Source organism: Seriola lalandi, unplaced genomic scaffold, assembly GCF_002814215.2.
Source record: "Seriola lalandi dorsalis isolate HSWRI2012SDOR001 ecotype SW California unplaced genomic scaffold, Sedor1 jcf7180002054361, whole genome shotgun sequence".
Classification (NCBI taxonomy): Eukaryota; Metazoa; Chordata; class Actinopteri; order Carangiformes; family Carangidae; genus Seriola; species Seriola lalandi.
This window is the reverse complement of record NW_019524914.1, coordinates 402,666-416,128: the sequence shown is the minus strand read 5'-3', so window position 1 is coordinate 416,128 and position 13,463 is coordinate 402,666. Positions and strand designations below refer to the sequence as shown.

At 40.6% G+C, this 13,463-nt stretch overlaps 1 protein-coding gene across 1 annotated transcript; it reads left to right on the top strand.

Moving 5' to 3' along the window:
• The first annotated feature begins 1,400 nt into the window (after positions 1-1,400).
• On the top strand, positions 1,401-13,242 carry znf408 (zinc finger protein 408). The gene is made up of 9 exons (XM_023408443.2): positions 1,401-1,522; positions 2,447-2,726; positions 4,205-4,263; positions 5,122-5,336; positions 7,566-8,308; positions 9,355-9,564; positions 9,933-10,056; positions 11,106-11,339; positions 12,519-13,242. The coding sequence occupies exons 2-9, from the start codon at positions 2,451-2,453 to the stop codon at positions 13,178-13,180; spliced, it is 2,523 nt and encodes an 840-aa protein (XP_023264211.1). The 5' UTR covers positions 1,401-1,522; positions 2,447-2,450; the 3' UTR covers positions 13,181-13,242.
• The last annotated feature ends 221 nt before the right edge of the window (positions 13,243-13,463 follow it).

Below are 13,463 nucleotides of genomic sequence, written 5' to 3'. Positions count from 1 at the left end.
TCAGCTCACTGTCATAACGGTATGGCTCTCATCTCTGTTCATACACACACAGCTACCTAAGATGTTAACGTCACACATGTGAAACTTACATAATTAACAGACTGCAAAGATCAGTCAGCCCTCCATCAGTCCAGCAGGGTCGCCGCCCAGATATTCCAGGTACCGACAACAAACACGTCTTTCACCTTTTCTCCTTGAGTCTCAGTGAACTCAGTGTTTCTGTGGCAGCAGCTGAGGTAAACAGATACAGCACTGACTCAGAGGAATAATAAAATTACGGTAAATTTGTATTTACCAAACAGGGTGGGTTGCACATGGCGTCAGTGTTGCCTTGTGACTGAATAGAGTCCTTTTAAGGATCCTCTGTACCCCACCCATCACACACACTGGCTCACCTCCCCGCCCCGGCTCTCTGGATGAATCGTTTCTCTCTGCTCTGGGGATATTTTGCACTTGTCAATTAGTAGAAAACAGAAAATGTTTGTAACCATTGCTAAGTTCTCGCTGTGAGCAAACTATGACCATGTCAGATAACAGCGGAAAAAAACACTAACCTGAACTGTGTGTTAGCCACCAGAGTCAACATTTTTGCTGCTTGAGGTTTGAACCTCAACACGCACACGATACATGTCTTACACATGTAATCACACATTGTAATCACATGTAGCCTACAGATGTACAGAGGAAGGCTGGTGGATTATTAAGAATCTAAAAAGAGTGAAAAAACAAACTGCCTCTAAATAACAAAACACTTATAAATGTTGTTGAGTATGTCATTCAGTACCTTCAGACAGTATTCAGACGCCCTCAGTTTTTCCACACTTAATTGTTTTGTATTGGCTGGACACCAACCAATCACGACAAAGGATGGTCTCCTTGGAGACAGTTGCTATGCCACTTGGAACAACTTACTGGGCATATTACATATTCTTTTGATATTTGAAGTGGAAAGAGGTAAATAAAAACCCCTGCAGCAAACAGACAAAATTGAGCTTAAATTTCAAATGTTACTGCACTTTTACTATTTATTTCATAAAAAGTGGAAAATTAAACAGTAATTGAGGCATGTAGAAACTGTGAGTTTAAAATAAATAAAAAATAAAATCCTAATCGTTTTTCAGTGGCATGTTATCCTGCAAGAACATATATAATCATATTTCATTTTATTTGTATGAAACCTTTCAATCTCCAGGAATAATTAACATGAGAAATGAACAACAATCGAATATATTCATAACGTAATGTAATGTAAAGATGCATGATAATTTTTTTATTTTCTTGAGTTTGCCAATCTTTCACTTTGGTCCAAATTTGGATTTTTAGCAGTTAATGGTAATAAAACTGAATGTTTGCGGAACCAAGTACACCACAACTCTTTTCCCGGTCGGACCATAGACGAGGAGGACTTCCCTTGGTGATTTTTTTTCTTGCTGGATAACGAAGGCTTTCCCAGAGTTGATAGCGGAGAAAATACCATTGTGTGCTAATAAATAATCAGTTCAAGACACCGATCACGTCCTAAGTATGTACACGGTTACTTCAGCTATCACAGTGATTGATAAAATCGTTCGTCGGGTCACAGACAGCTGCTAACTAAAGCACTTAGCTAACCAGTGCTAACAAACAGTTTCAGTTGGTGAATCTGCTGGTACCGTTTGCTTTGAAAAAAATATATATATAAAAAAAAAATAGGTCTTAAATTTGTTATTAATTAATCATTCTAAGGGGAAGATATCAATAAATGCTAATGTCCTTTAATTGAACGAAAACTACACAAACATCTTTAAGCTAGCACACCTGCTCGGCTGTGTTGACTGTTGTTGGCCAGAAATGCATTTGCCCTGCGTTAGTGGAGTCAGACAGCGGATTAAAGATGATGATAAACATTACAATTATTTCCCGCTTTTACTACGTGCAACATTAAATATTGCTACTGTTACTACCATATAACATTACGTTATAATCAAATGATATAATATACTTTCTGCATGATGAGAACTTTTACTTTTAGCACTTTAAATTTATTTAGATGCCAATACTTTTGTACTTTTACCTAAGTAAAATGTTGGTTGCAGGACTTTTTTATTTAAAACAAATTACTATATTATACATTGCTACTTAAGTAAAAGATCCGACTACTTTTATTAGAATAAAACGGCAAAACAAAACCAAATCTCATATTTATGACAGGTGGCACTTCATTTTGTATGCACTTGTTTATTCAGAGGGTTTTTCCTTATCAACCTGCCATCATGTGAAAAAAAACAACCTTTAGTTTCCAGTAAATAGCTTTTTTTTTTGCCATTAAGCAATGTGATAATGTAAAATAGAAAGTGTTTACGTGAAACTCAGACCTTCTGGTAGTTTGTGGAAACTATGTGCATCATAATAGCTAAAAGTAACTTGAGCATGTTTGGTTTTATTTCTTCCTTGTTTCTCTGTACAGGTTGATGGCCTGTCTTCCTCCTCCCGTCCCGTCTGCTCTGGCCTCATTTCTCTCCTCGTTGCTTCCCCGTGGCTTCGCCGTAGGGCCTTCACATCTCTGTGAGGGCAGGCTGGGGCTGTGGTGGGTTGGCCGCTCACTGGAGGCTGGATCCCTGCTGGGGAGGGAGGGGGACACAGAATGGACCTGGAGTTATCACACCGACCTGATGACTCACAGTCGAGAGGGTGAACTCACGACAGAGTCCAAAACAGGTCAGACCAAAAACACCGAAGCAGAAAAGGTAAACGGAAGCGGACAGAGCATTTTTCATTCACAAATTAACACAGTATGGTTGAAGAGTGTGGAACACAATATAGAAAACATTAGACCTTAGAGAAAAAACACAGGTGTAAATATCATAGTATATTATATTCAGCACATAACTACAGGTTTGTCTTTATCTTTATGTTTTTAGTTTTACTCTTTATTTAGTCTATTTAGTCCTTGTATATGATTTAGCCTATAACTGCATTGCTTTGTTTTGTTAATGTTAAGCTGTGCAGGGAACTAAGAAGCAGTTTCTGGTATATTAGAAGAACCTTTATTAGGTTTTAGGTTCAACGTAATTACATGAATGTGTGAACCAAATTTAATTCATTGTCATTGTTGAACAGCGGTGTTGAGATATTTCATATGTGACTAGCATGGCTAGAACCAGCACCAACTTCCTGTCAAGATTAATCCATTTTACCTCCTTCGTTGCTGTTTCATTCATATCGCCTCAATGTTCACATCAGAGCTTGAGTTATGCAGCCGCCCACGTGTGTCCTGTAAACGTAACTCAAACACCTCTTTGTTTTCTGTGACGCAGATGAGCCATTAAGTGCATGAACTTTTGTTTTAGTGCCATGGAGTTTTTAACGACATGCTTAACTTAACTATTGGTTTTCTTCCTCATGGGTACCCGTGCTTGTCACCTTTCAGGGAGCTGGATTTATGACTAAAATCCAGTTGTACAGGAACCTATAATTATCCAGTGTTTGTGCCTGAATCATGGCTGCTGCCGTACAGCACTGGCTTTCTTCATAAAAATAGAAATTCAAATTACACCGTAGAATGTCTCGTATTAACGCCTATTTAGTTTAATGCTGTTAGTCGTCCCATGAAGATTCAAAATGCCTCAGCAAAGAAGACAGAAGTATTTCAATAATTCATTATTCATACAGTAACAGTCAAGTGTCAACCCACCAGAAGTAAGTCCTAGACCTGAGCCCACCCTGTCTGACTGACTGATGCGAACACGTCTCAGTGCTGATTCAGCCTTAAGATTCCTCATCATGACTTTTACATTCACCAGCAGCAACCTCTTTTGTTTGAAGCCATTTCGTCTCGCTTGCAGACAGAACTCGTGCCTTTCAACTTAATTAAGTGCAGACCCTGTGGGAAGATAATGAATCAGTCCTTTTAATTTCCACTAAGCGTTCTACAGAAGAAAACATCAGGAGAAAGAGTCAGAGCAGCTTCGCGGATAAAAAGATGTACCACTGATCATTTACAAAGGCACTGAAAGTAATCCACATACAAAGCGCGACCCAGCCATCAATTCATTTTTATTTTAAGTGTGTCTGAGTCCGTAATCATCTTTACGGACATGAATATAAAAGTTCCATACTGTGTTCGGGTAGAAAATACTTGAACCAGATGGATAATGAACATCTGATTATTTAGTCAGTAATAAAATAAGTGTTTTAATGTAAACTTCTGTGCTGTGTTTTGAAGGTACTGATAGAGATCGCAGCAAATAAGGAGGCTCTTCTGGAAAAAGCTGTCTGGATTAAGTAAGTTGACCCACTGCCTCAGACCAAACTAAATGCTTCTTTATCTGATTCTTCAGAGATATTTGACCACTTGTATGAACAGAAGAAGCATGTATGAGGCATTATTAAGAATTTCTTCTTTTCACTCTGGGAGCATTTTTGTGAATGAGAGTTTTGCACAGATGCAGCTGAACACGTTGCCTTATACATTCAGTTTGGGGGTGTTGATTGTGCTAGTGATCAAATCTGACCAACACACAGCGACTCAGGAACAGGTGATGTTCATCAGGTTGTAACAAGCTATTTACAACAAGTTTCTAAGACCCTGTTCAGACCTAGTATTAAGTGGACAGCTGTAAGTACAGACTCGAACGCACTACAGACGCATTGGTGACGCATTTCTGGTCCGATCACTGAGACCACATTCGAGGGTGGTCTGGGCCACATGTGGCCACGTTCTTGTAGTAAACAACAACACATATGAAGCAGGGAAGTGAGATCCGATCACAAGTGGTGACTCGATTTTAAAAGCCAGATGTGAAGTGACGTACTTAAAGCTGACCACTTGCGATCGGATCACTGAAGACGCATGTTAATGCAGGTGCATTAACATGCGTCATAGAGAGCGTGCAACATACAGAGCGTAAGAGAGTGGCGAATCTCTTTGAACGCTTGGTCTTTTATGTCCTGAGTCTTTGTAATCTCTGGCTGTGTTTCATACATACAGCTGCATAAACACCCACAGGGATGACACCTCTGAAACTGTTGTCTCTTCATGTCAGAGCCCATCCAATGCAATACAAAGTGCCAAAAATAGCTCATTTTGATTCAATATATCATCTTTCCGTTTGCATGGATTTGTGCTTTTTCTCCCCCCAGCTTTGCCTGCCAGGTGCGAAGCAGAGCCCAGCAGAACGCGGCAGTGCAGTGTGCGTGTGTAGAGGTGTGTGTGGGCGAGTGTGTGGATGTGTGTCTGCGTGTGTGTGAGGACGTCCAGCCGGGAACAGAGCTGCTGTTGTATGATGAAACTGTTGGAAAAACTGAGACGACAAACAAACCTGACAAACAGAGCAACTCCACGGCACAAGACACAGGTAACGTCAGACATGATCACACAGCGATGATTTTAGTTACAGATTTTAGTTTCAGACAGACAGGTGGGTGCATAGATATATATATATATATATATATATATCCTAAATCTGCGGTAATGCATGATTTGTATTTATGTGCAAGACTTTACTTTAAGTCTACTTTTTAAGAATTTATGAGCAGTTTACAAACATTCAATAACGGGTTTATAAGACACTATAATGAGGTTTTACGCAGATGTAAGGAAATTTCATTTTTCTTTTTTTCTTTTCTTTTTTCAAGGACAATGCACATTAATCAACATCACTTTAAATGTGCCAGTGATAGTCAAAAGACAGATTTTTAACCATTGCCCCTTGGACAGATGATATATTAGTCATTAAAACAACAATAAAATACACAACATTTTAAATTTCTAACAGGAAATAGCGGATAAAAAAAAGTTTATCAACAAATTTACCTTCAATGAAGCCAGATTTTATTTTATTACAACTGTGTTAAATACACATAAAAACACATATATCTGTTTACAACTACATTTAAGTACGTTATAAACCATTTATGTTTATATTTTATTCATTTATTTATTTTATCTTTATTTATTCAGGTGAATCCCATTGAGATAGAAATCTAATTTTCCAGAGAGTCCTGAAAGTACATAAAAAACATAATTAAAACAATTCATGAATGTATAGTCCAAAAAGAATTTACAATACAACTTAAATAACAAAGAATAGAGATTACAAAATTCAAATAAAAATAACACAATGAACATTTTTAGATCACAACACAGCCATTTATCCGTAGAGAAAAGAGCCTCATCAGTTAAAACAGTTGTATTCTGATAATTGCTGCTTATTAAAGCCAAATAGACGAGGATGAACGTGTGAAGTGTCCCCAGTCGATGATAACTGAGTTATAAAGGAATTATTAACAGTTTTCCAGCATTAGTTTAGTCAGTAATAACATTAGCAATGTACCAAACCGGATTATATGGACCTGAATAATGTAAACAGACTGGGTTCTGTCCACCTGGAGGAGCTAGAGGGACATTTAAATCCACTGGACTCAGTTTCGACCCCAGAAAATCCTCCAGTGTCATGAGACAGCTGAACACATGAAAGACTGGATGATGAGCACAGTCTCAGCTCTAGTTTAATGAAATGTGCTGGATGTAAACACAGAGGTCCTGGCGGGTGAGTGAGAATCGACTTTGAGAATTAGCTCAGTGACAAGAGAATTTACATGTCAAGATTATTTAAAATCAGTGACATCACTGAGTTTCAGTCGAGAGCTTTGTGAGGAAAAACCTCTCATCAGCTGAAATACACTCGAACTGAGGATGAAAGCCGGAGATGAATAATTAGAGGATTAATCGTTTTTGGTGAACGCAAAGTACATTAATTAAATGAAAACACCAAGCAAGAAAAGAAAATCATTAAAGCAAGTGTGTTACAGAAGAATAATATGCCCTCCAGCTCCGCTAATCCGCTATAATTTCTGATTCGAGAAGCATTTATCTGCTGTGATTGATGCAACACTAAGGAGGAAACCTCATGCTGAAAATACCAGCAGCACCAGACTGGGGATGTCTTATTAAACAAATTGATCATATAAATCATGGTAGCATCTCCAAAACAATTATGAATCCTAAATGAAAGCTAATAATATAAAAAGCAATTGATCCCTGCAGGGATGTTACATTTTTGTGAAAGCAAATATTAATTACGTTCATGTGGAGAAAAGAAAAATGTAACATAGGCAAGAAAAAAATTACAAGAAGATAAAAAAAGCTTTAAACTGAATACAAAATAATGAAAGCAGAAACACGTGTACAACTTAAAAGTTGTCAGTTGTACTTGTTGTGTTTTATGCTTCTTTATACTTAACTAGTGTTAAGGTAAGTGTGTTGAGGTAAATATTCAATGCATGATTAAGATAGTGTGTGTTACTCTAGTGCATTTATTTAACAGCTATATGTAGTCACTAGTTACTTTGAGGATAAAAACCCAAAAATACTTTATGGGCATAAAAATACAGTGTAATATATGATAATTTACCAACGGCAGAGGCTGTTCTGCATAATCAGTGTTTTTACTTTTATAATTAATGAATATTTGGCTGCTTCTACATCACGTACATGACTTCAGTGATTAGTTAATTATTACATTTGTTGGAGATTAATTTATCGACTGCTTAAATTTCTTTTTCTTTTTCTTTTGATTGGACAGATAACAAGGTTGAACACAAAGAAAGCCAAGAAAAGGAAGAGACGGATGACAAACAAAAGGAGAGAACACAGGAGGAAGAGGAGGGGGAAGAGTGCAGAAACCCCCACAGGTGCATCAAGAGGAGTCACCCAACCAGACACAGGGGGAAGAGGAGAGTCCAGAGAATCCCGGACAGTGATGGACGGCGGGAGAGTGGCACCGATAGTCAAACAGACAGAGCTGACGCCGTCAACGACATCACGGCAGCAGGTGAACACACAGACAGCTCAGGTAGAGTCCCGTCTGCTGGGGACAGACAGTCACACTGTAACTCTCCAGACAGTCAGTCTGACTCCCGAGGCCTCTCTGCACCCCCCACTGTCCGCTGCAGCTCCCGTCTGGCTGCGAAACCACGTCGTGTTCACTGTGTGACCAGCCGGTTGAAGCGACCCCCCGCCCGCCCCGACCCACCTACACAGACGGAGGGACAGAGCCGGAGCTGCGCTGAGGGCGCCACGCCCGTCCCAGAAAAGGAGGTTTCCATGAAGATACAGTTACACGCCGATGCTGAGGCTGTCGCGGCAGCTCCGGCGTGGCACCCCGAGATCAGAGAGAGGCGGTACAGATGTTCCAGCTGCGGTAAAAAGTTCTACCAGCTCGGCCACTTAAAGAAACACCAGTTCAGTCACTCAGAGGAGAAACCCTTCAACTGCCAGGAGTGTGGGAAAAACTACACCTCTGCAGAGAGCTTCAGGGCCCACCAGGTAGGCGAAGTCCAGATCATATTGGTTTTCAGAGGCAGATATTGATATTGATAATGATATTGATATTCATGTTTTTTACGTGACCATAATAAAACATTTTCAATAAGGATGAAGTAATTTGGTTATTTATGACATTTTACAGAAATGCTTTTTTTTTTCAGAGCTAAACATCATTAGACATTAAATTATCTATAATATTGTTTTATAACAACTATAAAAACAGTTAAGACAAAATATATTTGTAATTTGTAAGTTAAGAGAAATAGCATGCATAACTCGCATACAAAAAAATTTGCCTATAAAAAAGACAGAACTGTATAATAAACGATACCCAACTATAATAAAAATAGTAGAAGTAGTCAATAGATCATTTTACACATTTTATTGTCTAATATAAAGTTTTTTCCTCCTGAAATGATCCGAGTTTTGGTTGTAGTTTGCTTTAACACTGGCTCATGTGGTTCTTTTACTCCCTGATGGACAAACTAAGAGACGTGGAGACTCTTTTTCTAAAATACCACAGACATTTTTCATTTGACATTTCTTATTACATTTACACCAACACAGATTTAGCTGGAACAGACTAAAATGATCAGATAATATTCTTTCTTTTTTCCTTTTTCTTTTTCACCATAGATCTTTTTTCCAGATGAATTCTCCCTGTATTTTTCAACGATGGTGCAAAATAGCGACTCCACAAGAATCCTTTCCTCTTTGTCTTTGATGGACTGATCGCAAGAGCTGGTTTTTACTGTGGGTGTTTTTTAGCTGGAGCTTTTTGTGCTATCACAATCTGTGTCTCTGCTCAGCTTTCCACAGGAAAAACGTGACAAATGAAAGGGTTTAGAAATTCAAAATACGTCACCAGTTGCTTTTTTTAGACAGTGTGTGGGGGTACGGGGAATTTTTCTTTACCCCTTACTGCTCCCTCAATGACCAGCAGCTGAGTCATCATGCGGAGCAGCAATTTACCCGTCCTAATGAGTAATAACACTAGTGTTAGTAATAATAAGTGTTATTTGAAATAATTATGGTCTCATTTGTAGATGAGTCACCGTGGGGAGCGTCCGTTCTCCTGTCCTCACTGTGAGAAGACCTACGGACTGAAGCGGGACCTGAAGGAGCACATGGTGCTGCATACCGGAGAAAAGCCGTACACCTGTGAGCAATGTGGAAAGGCGTTTGCACGCCGCCCCTCCCTACGCATCCACCGCCTCCTTCACTGCAGCAGAATGATCTACACACAGCCTCCGAAGGTAGGGACGCACAGTTAAGTGCTGGTCACTCATCTGTGGTGACATTTTCAAATTCTTCCTCCCTATTTTAATAAGGGGAGCAGTTGGCAAATCATCATGGGACAGTATTTGTCCTGAAATGAGCAGTCAGCAAGGAGGAATATGTTTAAACTGCTGCTGCTGCTTCACTTGCCCTTCAGCTATTTCACTTTTAAACTGAAAGTTTCCATCTCTGCACAACTCAACCAAGTTTTAAAATCTTTGACGTCAGGTAACATAAATTTGCACGCTCGTCGTCTTGTTTCTCCCCAAACAGCAGTTTGGACTTTAAGTATTTAAAAAGATTGTAAAAAGGACACGTTGCATTTGATTCTGGATTTCTCTCCCAGGTGCAGTGCACACTCTGCCCCAAGCTGCTGGCTAACTTCGGCTCTCTCAGGAACCACATGAAGCTCCACACAGGGGAGAAACCTCACATCTGTCAGTACTGTGGGAAGTGCTTCAGTCAGAAAGGTAATGTCTGAGGCCCAGGTCTGATCCTGGAGCTGCAACCGGCTGTCAGTTGTGCTCAGTTTGAAAATGCCGCTGTGGCCAGATGTTTCCTAGCCAGCAGATCTTGATAAAGGCCAGCAGGTCGAACAGACCTGACTGAAATGAGTAAACAAAGTAATCTCGCAACCAGAATGTCGGTCGTCGATACCGATACCATTGTACTTCCACAAGTTTCAGAAAACAGAAAACAACAATGGCTGCTGCTCACAGTGTGCAAACACACATGCACATGTGAATGCATGCACACACACACTTCCATATCCTCAGTGTGCAGCAGTTCAAACTAACACGGTGACAGACCCATGGTGTGAAAATATTTGTTAAAAAATCAGTATTTTATTTTAAATGATTATATTAATATTATTTATTATTGTAGCTGCTAATGTTGAGAGAACGCAGCTCACGCTATGAGCTGTCGGTACGTTAGCCTAAACAAGCTAACGTCCACGTTGTGTGTGGAGCGTTGCTATGACTTCAGCTGTATCAGTAACATTTCAGGACATGAACATGTTGAAGACATGTTGATACAAAGTTAACAACTGAAACCTGTTGTTACTGTTGTTGTGTTGTTGTTATTGTTTACTGTGCCTGCCTTCTTCAGTTTGATGTCAGACTAGGCCGCTTGTACTGTTATTATACTGCTCTCGTCAGTCCTGGAAGAATCACATCTGTGGTAGCTATAAAGTTGACAGTTTATTAGGAACACCCAGCTACAGTCCTGCAATAAATCAGTCCAATAAACCGAACTATCCCTTTAACTTGACCCGATTCTTTTCAACAAGAGAAGATTACACAGTGTTTTTTTTGTAACAACCAGAGGACGTCTCCAGCTGTGATCAATTCCTTCCATTTACATTTTCATCTGTCAACGTGACAGCATCAATCTTGTGTGAGGAGCTAATCTTCAAACATTATTGGACAGATGCAGATGCACTCAGCACCAGCTCCCTCTGCCACCACAGCCTCCTCCGTCCACAATATGTGTCTGTCTAACTGTCTGTCTCTCTCAGGAAACCTTGAGTGCCATTTGAGAATTCACAGTGGAGAGAAGCCATATCCCTGCTCCGAGTGCAACCAGAGTTTCTCCCAGAAGCCGGAGCTCCGTCGGCACATGTTGTCCCACACCGGAGGAGGTTTTCTCTGCAGCTACTGTGGAAAATCCCTGAGGGACCCGCACAGCCTGAAATCCCACGAGAGACTGCACACTGGAGAGAGGCCACATCGGTGCCCTGTCTGCGGAAAAGGTTAAAACATGAGATCTTGATTTAAAAGTCTAATACAACTGTGCAAAAAAGTCAAGGGAGACTGGGGACAAGTCCTCTAATCCCTCTTGGCTAACTAACTCTATGAGGATTTTTGCCATTTCATCTCAGTTTGGAGCCACATTTCATCTTCTGTTCGCAGAATGAGACTATAAAAATAGACAATCTACATTCTTATTAAAATAAGACAATAAAGTCATAATACGCTGTTTACAACATGCTTCCAGAAATTTTTATGTTATTTCTTGGCTAAAATGTGACAATCTGCTTTTTGTTAAAGAATTAGAAGCGAGTTTCAGACTGAGGAAAACAAACCGCAGCTGAAACAAAACAGTGAAAAATGAGTCAATGAAAAAGCCAGTTAGGGGCATGAAGCACACTCTGGCCAATTCCCCTCCAACCAACCTTATTTATCTCACTTAGCGGGCTGCAGATGTTCTGTCCCGCATACATGATTGGAAAGCACAAGCTGCTGATTACAAGGTTGTTCACATTTACTTTTTATGAAGCATAAGACGGCAAAAAAAGTGTGTGCTGAGTTCACTGGTTTCATAATTGATGAAGTTAAACTGTTTTTTTGACAGGTACAAATGACATTTTATATTTATGGCTGGCTTACGGGCATTTTATTTTATAATTTTTTTGTAAAATATAATCACGGGAATGGACTTAGATATTCCTGGACTTCGGTTATTTGCCGTAGCTATAGGCAGTTCACACCTCACAAGAAGGCCCAGAAAAACCAATGTATCTGTTTTATGTGTATAAGCTGCGAGTTCGACTCAGGGGGAGGAACTGTTGGCTCGTGGTCTTAAGATAAGATAAGATATTCCTTTATTAGTCCCACAGTGGGGAAATTTGCAGTGTTAGAGCAGCGAAGTGGACACTACAATAAATAATAACAATATAGTATCTACAAATCAGGTATTTAACTATAGCAAAAACAGCATCAGATAAGTGTTATTGCACAGTTGGTGTATGTTAATTATTGCACATGGTGAGTTTGTCAGTTTTTGGTGTGTGTGTTTACCGAGTGGCGTGTTTGATGTACAGTCTGACAGCAGCCGGGAGGAGAGACCTGCAGCATCTCTCCTTCACTGTCGCCTGTCGCTGAAGGGGCTGCTCAGTGATTTCTGTTTTTTTGTTTTTCTCTTCCTTCAGGCTACACGTTGGCGACCAAGTTGAGGAGACACATAAAGTCGTCTCACCTGATGGAGAAGCCGTACAGCTGCCACTGCGGCGCTTCATATACTGTGAGACAAAGTCTGCTGAGGCACCAAGCTCAGCACAGGACAGAGGGAGGAACTCTGGAGGAGGTGGAAGGAGGACACGGGGAGGAGACGAACAGCAGCAAGAAAGACGCTGTGCAGGAGTTAGCGGCTTTAAGCTCCAGTCACCCGAAACCAATCAGAGGCAGACCCAAAAAGAACTCCCTCCCTCACGGGGCAGGAGAGAAGGAGGCTGGTGAAGTGAAGCGGAGAAGGGGACGAGGGAAAGTGGAGGAAAAGGAGGTGAGGCAGATTCAAGAGGATGAAACCTCAGGAGGAGGAGATGGAGAGGCTTCAAGTAACGTCCAACACGCCGTCGTCTACGTCCACACAGACAACCTGTCCACGCCGAGCTCCAACCCTCTGCTCCTCGCCTCGGAAAACTCGCTGCCCGCAGGGACGGGGCAGGAGCTGGTGGAGGTCGTGATATCAGAGGGCGCAGAGCAGTGCATCGTGGTCCACGGGCAGCAGACGGTAGGGGAGCTGCTGATCTTACAGGAGGAAGGGAACGGACTCTGCTCTGTGGCTCAGACCGTTGAGATAAACACCATGTAGCCTAAAAGCTCAGTTTCCTGAACCATCTCCGGTGGTTCAGATGTTTCAGTGAACATCCAAAACTCACGTCACGCTGTCACAGTAAATATCATCATTTCAATATGTTCAATACGTCTCAATACACGTGTTCTTGTTTCTTACATCCCTCCTTCCTTCAACCTACCTCATCTGTTTATTATTTTTTGTGTACCCCAGATCGCCTTTGAACAACCTTTACAGATGTGAACAGATGTTAACTCAGTAGGAATTAGGAGGTTAGAGCAACTGGAGAACTCAAGGATTA